Source organism: Equus quagga, chromosome 12, assembly GCF_021613505.1.
Source record: "Equus quagga isolate Etosha38 chromosome 12, UCLA_HA_Equagga_1.0, whole genome shotgun sequence".
Lineage (NCBI taxonomy): Eukaryota > Metazoa > Chordata > Mammalia > Perissodactyla > Equidae > Equus > Equus quagga.
Window position 1 is genome coordinate 38,124,886 of NC_060278.1, and position 23,248 is coordinate 38,148,133.

The window sequence follows — 23,248 nt, forward strand, 5'->3', positions numbered from 1 at the left end:
TAGAGAGAATAGCATAATGAAACCCCACATATTCATCGAACAGCTTCACAAATTATCAACACACGCCCATCTTGTATAACCTATACCCATACCAAACCTCCCAATTACAATATTTTAAAGCAACCCCAACCTATCACTTCACCCATTATCCATCTCAAAAACACAAAACCTTTGTTTTCATTTTTTAAATGTTCATTTTGAAATAATTTCAGCCTGATTAAAAAGTTGCGAGAGGGGCCAGCCGGGTGGCGCAGCAGTTAAGTGCACACGTTCCACTTCGGCAGCCCAGGGTTCACCGGTTCGGATCCTGGGTGCAGACATGGCACCTCTTGGCAAGCCATGCTGTGGTAGGTGTCCCACATGTAACGTGGAGGGAGACGGGCACAGAGGTTAGCTCAGGGCCAGTCTTCCTCAGCAAAAAGAGGAGGGTTGGCAGCAGATGTGAGCTCAGGGCTAATCTTCCTCAAAAAAGAAAAAAAAAAAGTTGCAAGAAATAGTGAAGAATTCCCACGTCTTTTACAAGGACTCCCCAAAGGTTAACATCTCAAATAATCATCAAAATCAAAAAATTAACAGGGACTGACCCAGTGGCACAGTGGTTAAGTTCGCACATTCTGCTTCTCGGCAGCCCGGGCTTCACTGGTTCGGATCCCAGATGCGGACATGGCACTGCTTGGCAAAAGCCATGCTGTGGCAGCCATCCCACGTATAAAGCAGAGGAAGATGGGCATGGATGTTAGCTCAGGGCTAGTCTTCCTCAGCAAAAAGAGGAGGATTGGCAGTAGTTAGCTCTGGGCTTCCTCAAAAAAAAAAAAAAAAAATTAACAGATTCAATGCTATTATCTGATCTATAGACTTCATTCAAATTTCATCAATTGTCCCACTAATGCCCAATTTTTGATCCAGGATCACACCTTGCATTTAGATGTCATGCCTTAGTCCCCTTTAATCTGGAAGAGTTCTTCAGTCTGTCATTCACGACTGATACTTTTGCAGTCTACTTATTTTGTAGAGTGCCCCTCAATTTGGTATTCTCTGATCTCTCCTCGTGATTAAATTCAGGTTATGCATTTCGGGCATCTACACATCACAGAAGTGGTGCTGTGTCCTTTTCAGTGCATATCGGGAGGCACATGACGTCAATTTGTCCTATTATTGGTGATATTAACTTTGATCATCTGGTTAAAGCGATGCGTGCCAAGTTTTCCCACTGTAAATTTACTATATTTTTCCCTTGTACTTAATAAGTATCTACTAAGGGGTCTCTTTGAAACTGTGTAAATGTCTATTTCTGATCATACTTTTACCCACTTATTTTAGCATCCATTGATGATTCTTATCCAAAGGCACTGAATTAGACTCTGAGATCCCATCCAACTCAAACACTCTATTCCATGATTCTATTAGTATCCTACGAATTTCACCTTTATTTGGTGAAACTGTTGGAAATTTTAGACAAGACTGGAGTCTAGTCAGCAAGACTAGGTGGGGGAGATAATTTGCATAAACACCCCACTGATTAAAATTTCACAACACTGAAACACAGATTTATTTTAATGATGCTCTTTACCTCAGCAAGTAACCCTGAATATAAGGAGAATTATATACAATTTGGCTCTATACTGTCTCTTAAGTAAATTTATGGTGGGATATTAATAAGCATAGTGGGAAAAAATCATGACTCCTCATAGATGATGAAAATACTTTTGGCAGAATTCAACACTCATTCTTAATTAGAAAGCTGAGAAAACAGAAATGGATGGATACTTCCTTAACATGATAAAATACATGTACCTCAGTCCTAAAACCAGCATCTTACCTGATAAGGAAACCCTAGAGGCCAGGAACAAGACAAGAATGCCCACTATCTCCACAACTATTTAACACTGTTATGGAGGCATTACTCAAAGTAATTAGCCTAGAAAAAAACACTTAGAGGCATAAATATTGAAAAAGAAACAAAATTATGTATTTGAAGATGACATAAGAATATTCCCAGAAATTCTATTTTCTATAATTCTCTATATTTAAAACAGTGTGGTACTGGTGCATGAATAGACAGACCAATGGAATAGAGTAGAAAGTCCAGAGTTAGACCCAATTAGTATATGATCTAGAATATGATCCTTGGGTAAATCACTGGGACAAAAATAATCTTTTTAATAAATGGTGATGGGACAACTGTATAGCCATTTGGAAAAAGATAAAATTAGATCCATTCCTTATACCATACATAAGAATAAACTCTAAATGCATCAGAGATCTAAACGTACAGATTTAACGTATACAAGTTCAAGAAAAAAACGGGTGAATTCGTCTACCATAAGCAAAGTTAAAAGACAAATGAGAATCTGAGAGAAAATATTTGCAATATTTATCAAAGATAAAGGGCTTACATCTTTAACATACAAAAACCTGTTTAAAATTTGGGGGGGGGAGACCAAAAATCTTATAGAAAAATGAGCAAAAGATACATGGAAACAATTCACAAAAAGATATAAATATGGACTTTAAATACAAAAAGATGTTTAACTGTACTAATAAGGCAAATTAAATTTAAATGCAAATTAAAGTATATTGAGATATCACATCTCAGCCATCACATTAGCAAAACTTTCAAAAGTGTGACAATATACTCAGTCTGCAAAGTTCAGGGAAACAAGCACTCTCATACATTGCTAGTGGAAATGTAAAAGGTTCCATCCCCACATAGGTATTGACACTTTGACCCAGCAATCCCACCTCTAGGAATTTCCCCTAAGATACACCTGCAACAACACACAAATACATAAGTGAAAGGTTATTCATTAGAGCATTATTCACAATTGCAAAATACTGGAGATCACCTAAATGTCCAAGAATAGGAAATTAGAAACCATGGTACATACACAAAATGTATGACAGAGCTATAGAAAAGAGTAAGATCTCTATAAACTGGTATAATGTTTTCCAGCAGATACTGTCAGTGAACAAAGCAAGTTCAAAAGAGCAAACACAGTATGCTCTTTCATAATAAGAATGTGAAATAAGAAAACAGACATATGGGGGCTGGCCCAGTAGTGTAACGGTTAAGTTTGCGTGCTCTGCTTCGGCAGCCCAGGGTTCACAGGTTCAGATCCCAGGAGCAGACCTAGCACTGCTTGTTAAGCCACACTGTGGCGGCATCCCACATACAAAATAGAGGAAGATTGGCACAGATGTTAGCTCAGTAACAATCTTTCTCAAGGAAAAAGAGGAAGATTGGCAACATATGTTAACTCAGGGCCAATCTTCCTCACAAAAAAAAAAAAAAGAAAACACACATATTTGCTTATCTTTATCAAAGAGAGAGAGAGAGAGAGAGAGAGAGACGATAAACCAGAAAACAATGAAGGTGGTTACCTACAAGGGCAGGGTGGGGGACAGTATGGATATGGGAGGGGCTAACACTTTTATCTTTTTTATAGTTTGAGTTTTAGAAGCATGTTAATGTCCTACATATTCATAATATAAAATTAAATCAAAAAGGATTAGGGAAGGGCCAGCCCAGTGGCACAGCAGTTAAGTGCGCACGTTCTGCTTTGACGGCCCGGGGTTCACCGGTTTGGATCCCGGGTGCAGACATACCACCACTTGGCAAGCCATGCTGTGGCAGGCGTCCCACATATAAAGTAGAGGAAGATGGGCACGGATGTTAGCTCAGGGCCACTCTTCCACAGCAAAAAGAGGAGGATTGACAGCAGATGTTAGCTCAGAGCTAATCTTCCTCAAAAAAAAAAAAAAGGATTAGGGAGAAAACCTAAAACTGAAAGCAAAGTCAGACAAATGAACTCAATTGTATTTCCAATGAATACCAATAAATACACTGAAGAGTAAAAAAAGAAAGAATACAAAATGAGCACTGTATTTAACTATATACTCTCAGTCTTTGGTGGAGTAGACAGGAGGGGGAAATTGCAAACAAATTCTGTACTGTTTTTTGGGGGGTTTTGTTTGTTTGTTTTCTTTTCCTTCTCCCCAAAGTCCCCAGTACATAGCTGTATACTCTACTTGTGAGTGCCTCTGGTTAGAGCAGGATATTTCCATGGTCTTAAAATGTCTCCCCACAGATTATTAGTTGGGGGCAGCGGGGAAGAGCGCACAGTAGAAAAACAGAACAACAGCCTGACTGGGTGATAACCATTAACACCATCAATGGAAGGCAGCTGGACATCAAGAGCCTCGAGGATACCTCCTCACCCATGTAGCATCCCAGCTGACAATGCATAACCTGAATCTAACCAAAAGAAACATCAGATGAACCCCAAATGAGAAATGTTCTGTTAAAAAAAAAAAAAAAGGAAAAAATGTGTTATACATGACAAAGAAAAATTGTGGAAATGTTCCAGATTAAAGAAGGTCAAAGACAGGACAATTAAATGCAATGCTTGACCCTAGACTGGATCCTGTACTAAAAGGAAAAAATATTGGGTCACTTGACAAAATGAAATACAGATTAAGTCAAGTACTGTAGTAAAGTTAAATTTACTGAAATCGACATGTATGATAACTTCCCTCTTCTTTGGATATACACACTAAAGTATTTAGGGGTAAAGGGTGTATGTGTGCGTGTGTGGATAAAGATGGGGGCTCAAGGGAGGACAGAGTGTGCAAACGATAAAGCAAATGAGGTCAAATGTTAATAGTTTAATCTGGGTAAAGCATATACAGACTTTTTTTTTGGTACTATTCTTATTCTTACAACTTTTCTGTTAATTTGAAATTATCTCCAAACAAAAGTTTTAAAATTTTTTAAAATTATGGTGAGAAGAGGTTGTTAGATTATTTTTCCCGGAAGGTAGCTAGATAACCATATAACTATCTCAAACACCAAAATGATGGTATGTCTAAAAGTAAATGTTCAAAATGACCTTTAAAATAACCCCAGGTTCTAATTTCACATAATTTTCTGCATCTATAGTACTAAAACTAAATTCTGGTCCATCATACATAAAAGAGTAGATGTGCACTTAGGAATAATTTAAACTTTTGATTATGGATGGTCCCTAACTCCTTCTCATCATACTCAGTGCTATTTCGGGATGCTATAACATGCATTTGGTAAGTGTTTACTGAGTACTTACAGTGGGCTATATGTCATTTCATTTAACCCTTTTAAGTCTTTGCTACTCATGTACGATCAGCAGACCAGCAGCTTTTTGCATCACCCAGGAGCTCATCAGAAATGCAGTATCTCACACCCGACCCAGAGCTTGCTGAATCAGAATCTGCACTTGAACAAGATCTTCAGGTGATTCATATGCACATTAAAGTTCAAGAAGAGCTGCTCTAAGTGACAACTCAATAGAAGTTTCTTTCTAGCTCCCACTAAATCTGATGCATGTAGGGTGATGCTCCAGAGCAGCTCTCCTTCATGCCATGACTCACATGTCTTGTTTCTCCATCTCCACACACGGCCTCCACAGTCATCAAGGCAAGGCAAGAGAGAGCAGGGAAGATGGCACAGGATATTTTACAGCAGACCCAGAAATGGCTTATATAACCTCCAGCCCACACTCGACTCGCCAAAAGTGAGTCACAGGGCCCCAATCCAACAGCAAGGAGGCTAGGAAACGTAGTCATCTTGTGTGCCCACTGAGGAAAATGAATAAAGTTTACCAACGGATACTGTGATGTCTCAGAAATACCAAGGAAAAGTTGAATAACCAGCCTTAAGCAAGGACGGAGCAAGAATTATTAGGACCATCAACAGGCATTTTACCTCTTTTAGTTCAAATTCTAAAGCCAATGGCCAGCCAGTGAACTGGCTCACCTTCTATCAAGAGGTTCACTCTTGATCTTATTAGCTGATAATTTTTTAAAAAGTGAAAAGCTGGCAAGAAGTTCAAAGGCATCTTCATCCCAAGCAGCATACACCCTTTCATAAAATTTCAAATGAAACAAAGTCTAAGAAAGACTTTCTCCAAGTTTGATTAAATCTCTAATTACAAAAAAAACAACACAAGCTTGAGCAGGAGAAAAATACAAAATATATAAAGTACAAGGCATATCTTCCCCCTTCCAGATCTCATTCTCCAGAAGAAATCACATTAGAATTCTGGGATGTTCTCCCAGAACTTTTCTATACACAAAAGTACACATACACAAAGATTTTATTTAAACACATGTTGTTCTACAACTTTATTCACCCAGCAAGGTGTCATGGACATCCATCCACATCTGTACAAACAGATACATTTCAATCTTAATAGCCAGATGGCTATTATGGCTCAATAGCTAGATGGCTAATACGGCTGCACCATAATTTAACTAGTCCCCTATTAACGGACATTAAAATGCTTTTTCCCTATTTTTTAATTACCAAAATGCTATTCTAAGTATCCTTGTGCAACCTTTATTATTTGTCTTTCTGTCAGAATCCCAAAAGTAGGGTCAAGAAAACACAGTGCTCAATTCTGATAGGTACTACCAGAAAAAGAGCAGTACCAATTTATACTTCTACAAGTGTTAGGAATACTCTCCAGTCCATATTTGTTCTTATAAGGAACATAACAGACACTTTTTTAGGGTTGTTGTGAGAATTAACTGAAGTAGTACACAAGGCGAAGCACTAAACTCATGCCTGGCATTGCTCAATAAGTGATAATAAATATCAGCTATTGAATAATATTTGATCATCACATATTGTGGTAACAAGTAAATGGAAAGTGGCTCTCTTACTTTCCCTTGATAATCAAGGTTAAACACCACCCCATACCTGGCCATACCCAAGTCAGTGGAACATCTCTCCCTTGACTCCCTAACAACCAGAACCAGCCCAGAGTTAGAGGATGGAAAGCAAAAACTGAGTGAGTCATCCAAGAGGCACTAACTCCCTATCTTGGTTCCCGATACCATATATCCTGGCAGGTTATGAGAAAATCTGAACCAAATATTACTCATTGATTCACAACATATTATCCAACAAACCCCAGCCTCTAAAAATGATAGAAAAGACACATCCAGTGTTTTATAACCGTGGTTCTCAAAGTATGGTCCAGGGACCCCTGGGAAGCCCAAAAGCACTTTCAGGAGGCCCACGAGATCAAAACTATTTTCATAATAATACTAAGACATTTTTTTGCCTTTCTTATTCTCCTTTTGTCATGAGTACACAGTGGAGTTTTCTAAAGGCTACATGCCATGTGATTTTGCAATACACTGAATGCAGAAAGAAGCAGTTGTGAGAATCCAAGGTCTTCTATTAAGCCAGACCTTAAAGAGACATGCAAAATTGTAAAGCAGGCAACTTTTCTCAGTAAGCTTTCCTTTGCTTTGGAAAATATAGTTAGTTTCATTAAAAATTTTGTTAAAATGTAATAGTTTATCATGTTTAAATACATATTTTCAAACTTTACCAATTTTAATTTTTATGCAGTAAAATCAATAAATATAACCACATAAACAAAACCTCTTCAGAATCCTAAATAACTTTTCTTAAAACCCCTCCTATGAAATCCTTTTTAGTAATTTTTGAGATTATAAAGGAGACTGAAAAGTTTGAGAACCACTGGTCTTTGAAATCAGCTGCCTCAAATGACAGCATATGTGAAGAGGAGTCAAACCACAGCATTAGCCCATTGCTTCAATTCTCTTTCAAAAAGGTCAGAGGCAACCTTGTGAGGAATACCACAGCTCTACAGATTTTCAGTAGATCTCAGAGATGGTGGTACAGGTAGAGAAGACAAATCCAAATGCAGGAAAAAAATGAGCGTCCCAACGAGAACAAATCTCTGATCCCTCCATGACAAAACGGTCTAAAATAAAAAGCTGACACCGGTTGGCTGGCTGATCCCGAAGGTACGTCACCATATGGGGCACTCAGGTTTCTCTAATAATCAAAATAAATATCCAAGAACTAAAGCACTAATCAAAACAGCCCAAGGCCACACTGGCCTCCTAACCCAAGGTTTAAGGGCTGAGTAGAAAAAGCCAAGTGGAGACAGCAAGGCACTCACCTCTGCTCAAATAGTGGTTGAAAGGCATTCTGTGGGTTTACAACTGATTTTGTGAAATACGTCAGCACCAGGTACAAGTGAACTGGTGCAGTGTTCTACACTCTTCCTGGGGGATGGAGGGGATGAAGGATTAGTGAAATCCTCTCGAAGGGTAGAACCTTGAGAGATGGCTCGTGCCTTTCTTCAAACTATCCATTCCAATGCCTAAGAGCCACTTTCTGTGATACCCTAAACCTTATACCAACACATACACTAATTCTAAAGCACATATATATCAAGTCGTCCCACTCTCTGACCACTCCACCATTTCTTTGACCACTTCAGGTCCTCTAGTCCATTGATTCTACCACATTTCATTGTCCATCATCCTCCTCATGATCTCAGTCCCCAGCTTAGAAATCACAGTTCATGATTATAACCTCCCTTGCCCTCTCTCCATCCATCACACTAACCTAGCAGTCCAGGGTAAATTCAATTCTCATAGTCAAGCAGCTGACCATTGGGAAAGAAAAAAGCACTACCCTTCTAAGTGCTCTCACTTTAAATAAATGAACACAAGTTTTAAGTGGACCCCAGTAATCCTACTACATTTCAGTAGGCATTTCACTCTTCTCTCCTAGAAGAATATTTCCAACATTCTTTTCTCTAAGACTGAGTCACTCAGTAACCACTTCTCTATTGTCATCAAACCTTTCAATCATTGCTGCTGCCTTCTCTGGCACCTCTTCTTCTTACCCCAATATATGAAGGTATTACCTCCTGCCTCCAACCTAAGTCCAGGCCTTGGCCAAGATGGGTTACATCATCTCACCAAACACAGAGTTCTTTTTTTGCCCTTTATTGCCTGTCATATTTATGTACACTCTAACTCAAATGCACTCCTTTATTTTCTGTAATTGATCTAATCAGTCTCATGAACATGAGGCTATTTCTTCTTTAATTAATCTAATCTTCCTCATGAACACTCACCCTAGTAAATAGGTAGAAACTTAAAATTTGCCAAATAATATCTCAGTCACTTCCAGTTCATATTCACACATTTAAGTTTAGCTCCTTACTAGAGCTGGTTTAAATAGGTGCTTTCAGGTAAATTCTTCTCCAAATGGGGCTTATGGGACATCCATACGGTGGCAAAAAGACCTTGGATCTTGGTATCTCTGTGGATCCTCACTGGTCTCTGCTGCAAGGAGATGACTGGGTCCCGGGGCTAGACTGCTGCCATCTCACCTTTTGGGATGTCATGCTGGCTCCCATCTGTGGTATCCAAGATCCTGACCTTTAGTCTAGAGTCACACAGTCCTATGTCATGATGCCTGCTGTTCACCAGAACTCTAATCTCCACTACATCCCTCAGAGCAGTATGAGAGCATTTCAGAATCCCCTGCTACCACAGGCTCATCTATCTACCCCCTTCCTTCTACCTCTGCTGTGCTATAGCTCTCAATGTTGGCAGAGCACCAACCTACATAGCTACCTCTTCTCAAGATTCCAAATAAAGAGCAGAGCCAAAGGCCTTTTGCTTTTGACTGTCCCCTCAACCCAATGAACACTCTCACCCCAACCCCAGAACTTTGGCCAGACTGGGAAGGTCAGAACATATATTTCTCACAATCTATTTTCCCTACCTCCATCCCCCTTCTTTCCACAATCCACTAGGACTTAAAAAGATCGACTTTCCATTTCCAATTCATCCTCCATCCTCCTGGGAGGCACTAAGCCTCAAGCTCAGCCTTAATAATGGAAGAGATCTCCTCTTTACCCTACAGAAGAAATTGTCATTAGAGTTTGCCAGAGGTAGCTCTTGATATGGAAACTGCAGGCAATTTGGAACTTTAGGGGGAAAAAAAATACAGTGACTTAAAATTCTCCAAAATATTATCTCTTAACAACTTCAACAGTCACCATCTCTTGTATGCTAGGGGAGGGATATCCCCAGGATAAAAAGATTAGATTTAGGTCACTAGCAGAGGGAGTGGGGAGACCTACAAAGTAAATACAATAGAATTTTATGTGCTACATTTACCAAAACAAACAGAAAACACAAATAACCCCTTTGTCAGTCCTTGTCAGCTCCATCAAACTAAAAACGTGTGCAACAGCAGAAAAAGAATAATATAAATTATTTTAGGTCACAATGCAGACATACAACAGCATTAAATTGTCATTTAATTTTTCTCCAATTTAGAAACTTCATTTTCTTTTCCACTCACAACATGAAAAGCCAGAAGCCAATCTTTTTTTTTAAGATTTTATTTTTCCTTTTTCTCCCAAAGCCCCCTGGTACATAGTTGTGCATTTTTAGTTGTGGGCCCTTCTAGTTGTGGCATGTGGGATGCCGCCTCAGCATGGTTTGATGAGCAGTGCCATGTCCGCGCCCAGGATTCGAACCGCTGAAACCCTAGGCTGCAGCAGAGCACGCGAACTTAACCACTCGGCGACAGGCCGGCCCCTAGAAGCCAATTTTTAATGAGGAAAAGAGCAAAAGAAGCCACAAAGCAGGCTCAGGTTTCTCTAATAATCAAAATAAATATCCAAGAACTAAAGTATTAATCAAAACAGCCCAAGGCCATAGGAAATCAGGTAGAATCTTATAACAATAAATCATTTGGAGGCTAATGAAGTAATTACAATAAGTATCTGTTCTTTTATTTTATTTTGGTCCCCTCACCCCTGCCATGGAGCTGTTGTTAATAGTTACAAACTAATATTTTCATTCCATTTCTTATTTCCCAATGGAAGGCAGCAGAAAGAAAGTTCCGCCAGACATTCATAACACAAACGAAGAGTTTACTATGTGCCAGGCTTTGGCACATAGACAAAGGAAAAATTGAAAGATGTAATTCTATTCTCAAAGACTTCACAGTTGATTGTGGATAAAAAAACAAATTTTACTTACAAGGTGATAAGGATCACAGAAACTGTATCCCCCAATGACGGGCATTCAACAGTGGTAGAAAACTACATAAAACAATGCACCAATCTTTGATTTCTCGAATACTATTTTCAGGCTGCAGTAATTCCTAACTAGGCGCTTCAGAAACGCTGCAACTACTCAAGTGGAAGTGTTCAACAGAGCACCTACTACCACCACACAAGTGAACTGTATCCTAGCAATCCAAAATGAGTGCAAATTTATTTTTTGTGTAAAGGACTAATAAACAAGTGTTTGTTAGTATGAAAAATGCATTTGCATGTTTTAGTTTGTTTTGTTTGGATGCTTAGCATTTACTGACATCCCTTTTCTTATGTTTACGTTTGCTGATTTCCCCACTATCTAAATATTGGTAGGAAGTAGAGCCTGACTCCTTTCTTAAAAGCCAAAAAGGCAGAATACTCACCTTCTCAACTTCCCTCATAGCTAGGGTGCAGGCAGTGACCTAAGCTAATCCAAGACACCCACTGAGGACCTTTGAATCAGAGGCTAGTATCACAAAGAAGCATGGATGAGAAAACAACTTTCCAGTAATAACCAGTTTCCCACGCAGCAGCGGTAGCAAGAACAGCAGCAAGGTCCATGGTCATGGTGCTGGTGGTACATGCTGCAGAACCCAGAATCACCAAGCATCATCAGAAGTGATGTACTCTCCAGGCCCCAACCCCAACTACTTCTGAAATGCAATTCTGACTCTGGAAGTTCTCTTGGTTCCTGTCCATTTTCAGACCCAGGTTTCCTCCAGAATTTAAAGCAGTGCTGAGAATGCCCCAATATTCTTTCATGAAATTCCTTTTTTGCTTAGATCATTACAGTTCTTGTTAATAAGAAAAATGAATGGCTGACAGCAGTAATGAAACAGTATGGTAAATCAAGAGCATGCCACCCACAAAGGGCTGGGTTTGAGTAGTCCACTTTGGAAAATGGATGGTTCCATGTGTCGTACGACAAGTTCAGCTCTGATACTTCAGTTAACAATTTGTCATCATGTATTCATTCCAAAACTTTCCTATTCCAAGTAATAAATAACTTGTCAGTCTGACTTTATCTGCAAGATGACCCACATCTTCCCCGTTAATTAATATTACAGGACTTAACAAACAGCAAGTTCTCTACTCTGGACTACATTCAAACTCTAGATGGACTCCCAAAGGATTTAACATGAGGAAGAGCCCAGCTTTCTCTAATTTCCTTGAACGAGAATTAAAGATCTATGACTTTCAATGTCAGGCCTTCAGCAAAAAAGTAAAATCTTGAAAGGAATGAATTGTTTTCAACCACACAGTTTACAAAAAGCTCAAGGTGCTCTCTCCTCAATACATTTTTTAGTTGTTGCTCTTATGGTTACTTCAGGAAGCAAAAGATTATCATTTGGTAACTTTAAAATACAAAATTAAATAAATTCCTCAATTATGAACCAAATAAGGACGCAGTAAGATTAATGGTCACGCTACTGATTTTAGCTTTGCACTTACCTGCTCACCCCCACCCGCCCCAATCCCAGGCTAACAGGTCTGGAAGAGCAGTACTGGAAAAAAATCATCCCACCTATCTCAGACAGACCTCTTCTCCTTGGCATATAACAGGAGCTCAGTAACATTTGTTGCTGGAACACAATTCCTATGACTGCGCATATATATTACATATTTCCGTAAATTGCCTCCGGATAGCACTTCACACTGGCCCAGTGCTTCCAGGCTTATGAAACACTTTCACATGAATTCTCGCATCTAGGTGGGTTCTTAAGAGTTAGACTTGCTTGCCTAGCCACTCAAGGCAGAGCACACCATGGAACCTCAGTAACAAGCTCCCAAGCGCGTACTGCACCTCTAGTTCAGCCCTTCCGATACACTGTAATTGATTCTCTCTCTCACTTATCTACTCCCTGAAGATTCTTAAGGATGTCCCGATAATCTTCGCATCCCCTGGCCAAGGAGAACCTGGACCAAAGGAAGTGCTCCGTAAACGCCAAGATTCCTCCGCCACCTGCGAGCCGGGTCCTTTCCCAGCGGGGCCTCAGCTGAGCCTCATTTATACACATCCCTGCGTCCACCCCGCCCCAGTCGTGACTTCCACAGCCGCACCAATGAAGCTTGTCGCGCAGGACACAGACTTTTTGTTCCCCAGCAAAACTGCCCGCGGCCCAACACTTGCCCTTAAGTCGGCCCCACCGACTCCCCCCAGGTCCCACCGCAGCCCAGTGGGGGTTCTTAGCGAGCCCAGCTCCGCCCCGGGAACCGCGCGCCCGGGGGACTGCGGGGCTGGGCTCCTCGGCGGCACCGCCGCGCTCCTGTGCAGCCCCGACCGGCCGGAGTCCCAGGGCGGGCTGCCCGCCCGACGCCCCCAGCACCCCGGGCCCCGCACCGGGTGGCTCGGACTCAGGTGGGCGAGGGCGCTCCTTACGTACCCGAGGAGGCAGCGGTCGCAGACGACGCCACGACTCCCCTTGCACACCGTGTACGCCAGGGGATCCGAGCGGAAGAGCAGCTCCCCGGGGCGCAGCGGCACCAAGGCGCGCAGCCCGTTTCCCTTGTCGGCGGTGATGAACTTTTCCACCTTTGGCGGCTCCATCCTCCTCAGCTCCCGCCTCAGAGAGCCGCCGTGTCCCGCAGCTGGCGTCTCGCGGGCTGCCGGGAGCCGCGCGCGTGCGCCCTGCGCGCACACGTACGCCCGAGGGGCGGGGCGGGCGCGCGGCGCTTCTGCGCATGCCCGACGGAGTCTGCAGGCGAGCCGGCCCGGAGCTGAGGGAGCCGGACAGCGACAGCACCTGTCGGCTCCCCGGGCTGATTAGTGCCCAAGGCGACTCCGCGAGTAGAGGCGGTATTTGTTCCTCTCCAACATTTTATTGTGATAATTTTAATGCAGAAGGGAAGTTGAGAGAACAGTGCAGTGAACGCCTGTGTTCCTCCACCTAGATCAAGCAATTCTTAGCATTTTGCTCTGTCTGCTCATTCTCCCCCATGTGTATACGTATGTATGTATTGTTGTTGAACCGTTTGAAAGTAAGTTGTTGAGTGATGGAACCATTTAAAAGTAAGTTGTAGGCATCATAGTATTTCATAACTAATACTTTACATCATAACATTTCATAATACTGTAACATGCATTTCCTCAGAATAAGGACAATAGCCTATAAAACTGTCACACCTAAGAAAACTATTCTATGCTGGCAAGTAAAAAACATATTCACTTTAAGAATGGCTTTTGTAACTTTTAAAAACCAGGATTCAATCAAAAGTCATACATTTTCTTTTTAATTTGACTCTTGAGATTCCAAGCTAAGAGTCCTGGGAGATATTCCACTCTCTGTATTTATCTGGTTGTTATCTCACGGTGTCATTTAGCTTGTTCTTCTATTCACTGTGTTTCTGTAAACTGCAGGCTAGATCTGGACGCTAGAATCTAGAGGCTTGATTTGATTCAAGTGAAGTGATTTTTAGCAAAAGCACACTGCAAATGATATTGTTCATATTGAATCATATCACATATGAATGTGCATAATGTCGGGTTGTCCCACTGTTACTGAAACAAGTTTGATCCATTGGTTAAAGTGGCAGCTGCTAGAACTCTTCATTGTAAAGATACATTTTACCTTTGCAATTAGTAAGTAGTAAGTGATACTCTGGCACTCTAAGAGTAGCCGATTCCCACAATGTGGAGAGGCAGACTTTTGACACTTCCTGAAGTGGTCTCGAAGTGGCTGTGGTGTAGTGAAAAGAAAAGTGAACGAGGATTTGGATTTGAGTCCCAGTTCTGCCATTTGACCTTAGGTAACTTTTCCAAGCCTGTTTGTTAACTTTACAATGAAGATGATAATACCTTACAGAGTGATGAGACTAAAAGCCTGGGAAAGTATTTTGAAAAATCTTTAAAGCATCCTACAAATGTAAGGAATCATTATTCGAGTTAAAACTTTTAAGTCTGTAAGTATAGGATAATGCCTGCATACAGCATTCTACCAACACTACTGTTGTAATCATCTCATACGAGTGCTTAGCAGAAAGCATAATACATAGAAGGAATTCAAAAGATATTTACTGAACTAAATAACATGTCATAGGAAGTTCCAGAGAACCCGGGGCTAATTCTACCACAGAATCTTCCCAGTTACTGAAGGGGTGATCCCGGCTTTCCAGTTCCAGGATGTGGTTTCACCTACCCAGACATGCCCCATTTCTCCTAATGTATGTCTTGTTCCTCCCCATGACCCAGAAAGCCAACTGCCTCAAATCTTAAAGAAATGTCCCAGTTCTCCAGTCTAATGTTCTCCTACCTTGTACATATATGGGTTTTTCGTTTCCCACTGGCTGGGGCTTGGATGTAGGGCTGGTGATGAGCCATCCCCTACCATGAAAAAAAAAACCGATATCCCAGAAAATGATGGAATGAGAAAGGAAGAGCCCATTATTTCAGTCGGTGGTAAAGAAAATGGAACCAATATTGTCATTTTGCAGCCACTTTTGCAAATAGGGTGCAGGTACAAGAGCTGGGCTCTGCCCATCAGACCCACCCATTGCAGAGTTGTGGAGGCCTTGAGGAACTCTGGCAGTTCTGGTTGCTACCAACTGCTTTGAAATGCACCAAAAATAAGATACATTAATGGACAGATAAATGGATAAATATGTAATAAAGCTAGTATAGTAAATGTTGAAGACAGAATCTAGGTGGTGGTATACAGTGTTTATTCTAAATTCTTTCAACTGTACTGTATGTTTGAAATTTTTCCTAAAAAAATATTGAGGGGAAAATACCATCATCTCACCCTTCAAAATTCTTCTAATAGTCTCATAAATGTTTGTTTTTAAGAGTTGGTTCACTTGATTCATAATCCAAATGAAGTGTACACATGGCATTTGGTTAATACATGTCTTCATTATTTTTCTTTGTTCAATGTTTATTGTCATTATTGGAGGTAGAGCAGGACCCAGGACAGGCAGGAGATGCCTGGATCAAGGATCAAATCCTTTCACTAGAGCCAAGACAAGATAAGGACTCTGATCCAGCTGCTTATGCTAGAAGAGGTAATCTATGCTGCCAGAAAAGCTCAGTGTCCGAGAGGCTGCAGCAAAAGGTCTCTATTTGGACCCATATTTGGCAACAGAGACCCAAGACTTTTGATATCAGAAGCAGGCATTGGGCATCAGGAATTTCCATCAGTAGGTATCTACAGATATGGAGGATAGTTTCAGAGGTGCAAACTCCCATCTTCCTGCACTCGTAAACAATGCTTTGCTCGTAATTAGCTTGCAGAGATTTGACAGATGAATGAATGGCAGGGTCTAGTCCCTATTTTCCTAGGTTGATTCTCTCATGAGTCTGAGGTTCTGTATCCCTGTGAGCAGTGCACTAGCAAAAGAAGGCATGAGCTCCCCAACTGAAGGTTGAAGGCATAAAAAGAAGGTAGGATTTCAGTTATTGAGATGCTATGTGAAGCCAATGTGAGTTCACTGTTAAGCCACAGAATGTAAAGTTGGAATTAACTATTCCTTGATTTGGGTCTTGGGTATTGAGCCTGGAATTGAGGGTCTTTGAGCCCCATTTCTGAGGAAAAAGAACACTCCAAGAATTGGGAAGTAGCCCCCTCTACACATAGCATTTTTCTTACAAGCAGGTCACTCACTGTCCCTTGCTTGTCCCAGAGGACAAAAGCTAAGAAAACTGCAGAATCAGGGTCCCTCACTTGAAAAGGCCCTTTCTAAGGCCCTCTGTTTTCCTCAGTGGACATAGGAAGGAAGAAATAACCTCAAATACGTGGAAGCCATGGAGCTCTGCCCTACCCACAGGTCATCCTCTACTCCCTGGTGGCAGTGTTGAGGTTGCCAGCACCATCTCCACATCCACCAGCCCTCAGTGATTATCCAGATTTATCTTTGACCTGTAAGAGAAGGATCTAAATGAGCCACTGCTTGGGAACCACTATGACTCAGGCTTCATTCACCAACCAAGGACCAACGTGGCAGAGGTAGGGTTCAGGGAGTGAGAAAGGACCACGCACTTCAGGGAATTGGCTGAGCTGGACCTGTGACAGTGAGGAGGGAGACCAAAGGGCTGGAGCCTCCAGGGGCCTTCCCCTTAGGCAAGAAGCACTGCCAGTATAAGACACTGCAGGGGAAGTTAGAGATATGGAATCACCGATAATTCGTTGAGGGCTGAAAGAAGTTTTTTTCAACTACTCATAATAAAAAACAAATTTCAATCAACTGTGTTAAAGGAAAGACTGAATTCTCTCTTCATTCTCTCTATAGAAACTGATGTGAAATTGTTGTCTTATGAGGAAGTTATCAAAGAGTATGCAGCCAAAACATGTAGGGAAACACGTATCACAGGGCTCTATCATAGTTAATTATGATGTTATTTTTCTAGATTTTCTGATGTTTGTGGTATTTATAAGCTTTTAAAAATTTTGTATTTTTTCCCAAATATTCCCTTTTGTACTTAAATTTGTATTCATTGTTTTGTCTCCCTTTTCTTTTCTTTTTTTCTTTTTTTCTTTTCTTTTCTTTTTTTGAGGAAGATTAGCCCTGAGCTAACATCTGCTGCCGAACCTCCTCTTTTTGCTGAGGAAGACTGGCCCTGAGCTAACATTTGTGCCCATCTTCCTCTACTTTCTATGTGGGACGCCTACCACAGCATGGCTTGCCAAGCAGTGCCATGACCGCACCTGGGATCCGAACCAGCGAACCCCAGGCCACCGAAGCGGAACGTGCACACTTAACCGCTGCACCACTGGGCCAGCCCCTGTGAATGTACTTAGTGCTACTAAATTGTACACTTAAAATGGTTAAAATGGTATGTTTTGTATATATATATATATATATATATATATACACACACACACACATATTTCCGCAATTTTAAACGGGGCTCCCTAAAGTTTTATAAGCCTCGGGCCCACAAAACCTGGATCTGTTCTGACAGTGAATAAACAATTCCATAATCATACAATACTCATAACATCCTATAATGAGAACACATATTCAGTATCAGAAGGGTTAAGTTTTTTTCTTAATAAAAGAGATTCATTTAACTATTGTAAAATGGACAGTACTGCTTTCCAGAACTCTTAAATGATAAATCACAAGTATCAGATTCCAGATTTCCTATACAAAGAGCACTCAGAAACTGTAAAGATGGCTGACTCTTAGTTTTTTTAAAAGATGCCTGTGATGGACCACATTATGGTTTAGGTGTATTATAGAAACAGAAGCCCAGAATTCCTGAGCTCTCAGTCCTATCATGCACTCAAAACGTTCTTGTGGAGGTTTCTCTTGTATGAAAACAGTAAAAGAAGAAGTTTACTTTAAGGAGAACTAGAGAATGTTGAGAGAGTTTCATCATCTATGGAGTAGATTTATGATCTGCGCCATAAATAATAAGGAAATCCTGGGTAGGATCCTGAAAACTGACCATCTTTCTCCAAGACTTGGAGACGATTTGATGTTTCCAATGAAAATCCTTACTAATTTGCTTTACAGTTAGCTTTCACCAGGAATCTAAACTGAATCTTAAAAAATGCACAAAAATCAATGCCTTCGCATCCTAACTGTTCCATTACTTTCATACCCTTGCTTTTAATGAGCAGATAAAAACCAAGAAGAGCATAGATTGTTATACCTCAGTTCCCCATAAACCATAATTGAGAGTTTAACACACTATTTTATTAGCAAGAGGTAAATTAAGTAGTAGCTATAAATTTTTAATACAGAATTACCCAGCAGTTTTAGTAATAAACTGAATGAACATTTAACCAAGAAGTACTGGATTATTTTAAAAGTCTATTACAAGTCTCACCAGGTAACTAGAATTCCTCTTTCAAGCCTTAGAATGGTGCAAATAATATACTCACAGGGCAAGGAACTAAAAAACTCTAACTTTTCTTTTTGTGTGTGTTTGAGGAAGATTGTCCCTGAGCTAACATCTGTGCCAATCTTCCTCTACTTTGTATGTGGGACGCCTCCACAGCATGGCTGATGAGTGGAGTAGGTCCACATCCAGCGTCTGAACCCATGAACCTGGGCCACTGAAGTGGAGCATGTGGAACTTTAACCACTCAGCCATGGGGCTGGCCCCCCAAACCCCTAACTTCTCTTTTAATCCAAAGGACCAAGTTTGTGGCTCGGAGATCACCAGCCATGGTCATAACTTCAGGAGGGTGCTAATTTTTAGTAGTTAGAAGAGTCGCTGCAGTAATGTAGGAATGGGATGCTATTGATGAGTGCTGTGAAGATACATTTCTATTAGGATTCTTGGTGGAAAGTGATAGAATTCCATCTCAAACCAGTTTAAACAGACAAAGAAATTGATTGGCTCAGGAATTTGCTTGGCTTTGGACATGTATATGGCTTCAGGTGTGGTTGGGATCAGGTGCTCAAATGATGTCAGAACGATGTCTCACTATCTCGACGTATTAGCTCTGCTTTCTCTATGCTGACTTCATTCTCCAGACAATCTTTATGTGGTGGGCAAAGGAGGAATTCTCCTCCCTATAGGAGATACACTTTATGTGTATTGTCAGAGTATCGATACATGTACTGTCAGAATATCACAGATAAAAAGGCCACATAGTTAAAGCCTTTTCATTTTGCATATGCAAAACCAAGGCCTGCATAAGTAACCTACTAAATACCATTCTACAATTTAGTGATGAGAGAACGAATGGTAATAGCCCACAATACACAGAACATTTGTTTTTACCCTGCTAACATAAAGCACACCTGTTTTGGTCCCAATCACCTTCTGAGTTTACATTGACTGCATTCTTATATATTCTGGAAAACATCTAATTTCTTATTGGAAAGTTATCAATATTCCAAAAACAAACACACAAAAAGACCCTCAAATACCATTGGAAGTCTCCTGTTGTAAGAACTCAAGCTGTTAGCTCTCCTAATCATCTTTATCCACCACGATTTTATCTAGAGTTAATTGTATGGGCAGCTATTTCACTCTTCTAGTAAAAACTTCTCTTCAGAGATACCAGGCCATGTTCCCAATATTCCATTTGAACATTTTGCTAAACTTAGCAGGTTTGGGGATTCAAAGAAAGCAGATGATCATCCATTATCCTCAACCACTAGCAAAAATGAAAGGCCCAGGGCCAGCTCTGTGGCCGAGTGGTTAAGTTCACGTGCTTCATTTCCATGGTCCAGGGTTTCACCGGTTCCGATCCTAGCTGCGGACATGGCGCCGCTCATCAAACCATGCTGAGGTGGCGTCCCACATAGGACAACCAGAGGGACCTACAACTAGAATATACAATTATGTACTAGGGGGCTTTAGGAAGAAGAAGAAAGAGAAAAAAAGATTAGCAGCAGATGTTAGCCCAGGTGCCAATCTTTACAAAAAAAAAAAATGTGAGAAATAAGTTAAAAAAAAAAAAAAGGTCTTTTGGCAAAATATCTTTAAGTCCTTCACCCTGAATTACTTGGTACTGGACCTTGTTACCAACAGCAACCAGTCCACGTCTGGTATTTTAATATCAGAGTTTAAATGACTCAAAACTGGCTTTCTAACACTTACTTCATTATTTCAACCATTTTCTTCCCATTACTTTCACATTCCTGACTCCTGTGATAGTTTGGGTCTGCAGAGAAGCAGATGCTAAGACAAGATTAGACAGGTAAAAGGTTTTGAGAGAAGGAAGCAGAAGGCAGGACGTGGTTCAGACTGTGAGTGCAGGCCTGACTATGGAAGGAGAAAGGGAAGGAAGAAAGATTGGATAGAAAGTCCTGGACTACACTAAGATTCCAAGGAAGTTTTAGCCAGGCCAAAAGGGAGTCCTTGAGCAAAAATTGCCCATTGGAATTGTGTGTGTCACCAGAAGGGGCCTGCCTTAGTACCCCCACCACGCTCATTGTCTGGGAGCAGCCTATAGGAAGTAAAGCTTTGGCATAAACATAGTGGTGGATTCAGTGGGAAGGAGCTGGGGACATTAGTCAACTATGCTTCCTGCAACAGATGGGGCCACACCTCCACTGCCTTTAGGATGCATCCCTTCTCATCTGAAAGACATTGGAGGTCAGACTAATTTCTCACTCTGCAAATAATGCAAATCACCCACATGCGCAGCCCTAAAGGCTAATCTCCTTAAAACATAACTTTTACCTTTTATTAATCTAATCATCCATATTCTCCATTGCTCCAGTCCTAAAATTACACAGTAGTATAGAATATAATACCACTCCAAGTTTGCTTCCCATCCTTAGCTAGACCCTCTGTATTATTTAGTGTCTCTCCTTAACTCCCTTCTGATTGCCCACAGCAGTTAACAATCTTTGTCACTCTCAAGTCCCCTCTTCTACTCTGTCTGAAGTGACACTGCCTGATATTTTTCAGAACATACACACTTGTAAGGCATTAACTCATCTTTCAACCCCTAAGTATATTTATATTAGCATCCATACTCAACTCCTTTCATCTAGGCTAAGAGCAAAATGTGCTTCTCTGGTCTTTTTACCACATCCCCTTTCCTAAAACTGTCAGTTAATCCCTCTGAGCTATATTTAAAATGTCTTTCTCAGTTGATTTCATTCTTGTAACCTAGTAACATGCTTAAATGCATCATCTTAAAAAAACTAAAGTAAGAAACATAAGAACCCACCTCAAACCCTTCATTCCCCTTTTTCTTTCTTTACACTGACAAGGTTATCACAAGAGAAGTCACAGCCACCCACCGAGTTCTGCCTCCACCACTTCTGTGAAACTGGCCTGACTCCTAATGACTGATTATAATGGATTCTAAATTTTTAGTTAACTTAGTTGCCCTCTCCAGAGGCTTTGGGCACTAGTGACTCCTCCAGGTTTTTACTATGTAACAAGAAGACTAATCTTGTTTTTTTTTTTTTTTTTTAAGATTTTTTTTTTCTTTTTCTCCCCAAAGCCCCCCCGTACATAGTTGTATATTCTTCGTTGTGTGTCCTTCTAGTTGTGGCATGTGGGATGCTGCCTCAGTGTGGTCTGATGAGCAGTGCCATGTCTGCGCCCAGGATTTGAACCAACGAAACACTGGGCCGCCTGCAGCGGAGCACACAAACTTAACTACTCGGCCACGGGGCCAGCCCCTAGACTAATCTTGTGAATTCTTGGGGCACCTTACTGCTACCATGAGCAATTACCTCCACATATTAAGCTTCATTATTTGCATCTTTCAGTGAGTAGACAATTATAATTTTTCTTTAATTCTGGTTTTTTGACTGTAGAATGAAGAGAGCACAGAGGCCTCTGGCTAGCTATGTAGGAGGGAGTAAGGGAAGATGATACATTATACCAACATTCATAGCTATCACTCTGTCAGCTTTTCTGCTAAGCCCTTTCTTAACTCATTTACTCCTTCTGACATTAACCCAAAGAGATAGATGCCACTATTATCCATTTGGAAACCAAGGCCTCCTAAACCTGAGCGCTGTTTTTGATAAAGAGTCTATGGTGAAACAGATGCTTAGAAAGATTAATATAGCAGTAATAAAATGGATTGAAAGATGAAAGAGAGGGCGTTAAGGAGGTTCAGGAGAAACTGAGGCTTAAGGCATAGGACTAGGAAGAAAACAGTGAGAAGGAAGACTGAATGACATTATGAAGATTAGGCAGATTATGTAATGGCAAGATAGGAATTACAAGAGAAAGAAGAGTATTTAGAGTTTCCAGCCAGATTGAATTGTAAACGAATGATAATAGTAGGGGAGTTGGGAAGAACTGGTTTGGCTAGATGTTATTAAGAACATGTCCTACACCAAAATCTGTAGCATACAGCAAAAGCAGTACTAAGAGAGAGGTTTACAGCAATAAAGGCCTACCTCAAGAAACAAGAAAAATCTCAAATAAAAAATTCTAACATTACACCTAAAGGAACTAGAAGAACAACAAACGAAGCCCAAAATTAGTAGAGGGAAATAATAAAAATCAGAGAGGAAATGAATAGAGACTAAAAAGACAGCAGAAAAGATCAATGAGACTAAGAGCCAGTTCTTTGAAAAGATAAAATTAACAAGCCTTTAGCTAGACTAAGAAAAAAAGAGAGAAGGCTCAACTAAAATCAGAAACAAAAGAGGAGAAACTACAAAAGATAACAAAGAAATACAAAGAATTATAAGAATACTATGAAAAGCTCTATGCCAACAAATTGGATAATCTATAAGAAATGGATAAATTCTTAGAATTATACAACCTTCCAAAATTAAATCAAGAAGAAACAGAGACTATGAATAGACTCATCACTAGTAAGGAGATCAAAACAGTAACCAAAAACCTCCCCAAAACCAAAAGTCCAGGACCAGACAGCTTCCCTGGTGAATTATAGCAAACATTCAAAGAAGATTTAATACCTATCCTTCTCAAACTCTTC

At 40.7% G+C, this 23,248-nt stretch overlaps 1 protein-coding gene across 2 annotated transcripts in view; it reads right to left on the reverse strand.

The window, feature by feature from the left end:
• Positions 1-13,536, reverse strand: part of SMYD3 (SET and MYND domain containing 3) — a 663,517-nt gene extending 649,981 nt beyond the window's left edge. For both annotated transcript variants that reach the window (XM_046678091.1, XM_046678090.1), the window contains exon 1: positions 13,316-13,536. In XM_046678091.1, coding sequence (XP_046534047.1) covers positions 13,316-13,479 — 164 coding nt within the window. In that variant the 5' untranslated portion in view covers positions 13,480-13,536. The remainder of the gene's footprint in view (positions 1-13,315) is intronic.
• Positions 13,537-23,248: the final 9,712 nt, after the last annotated feature.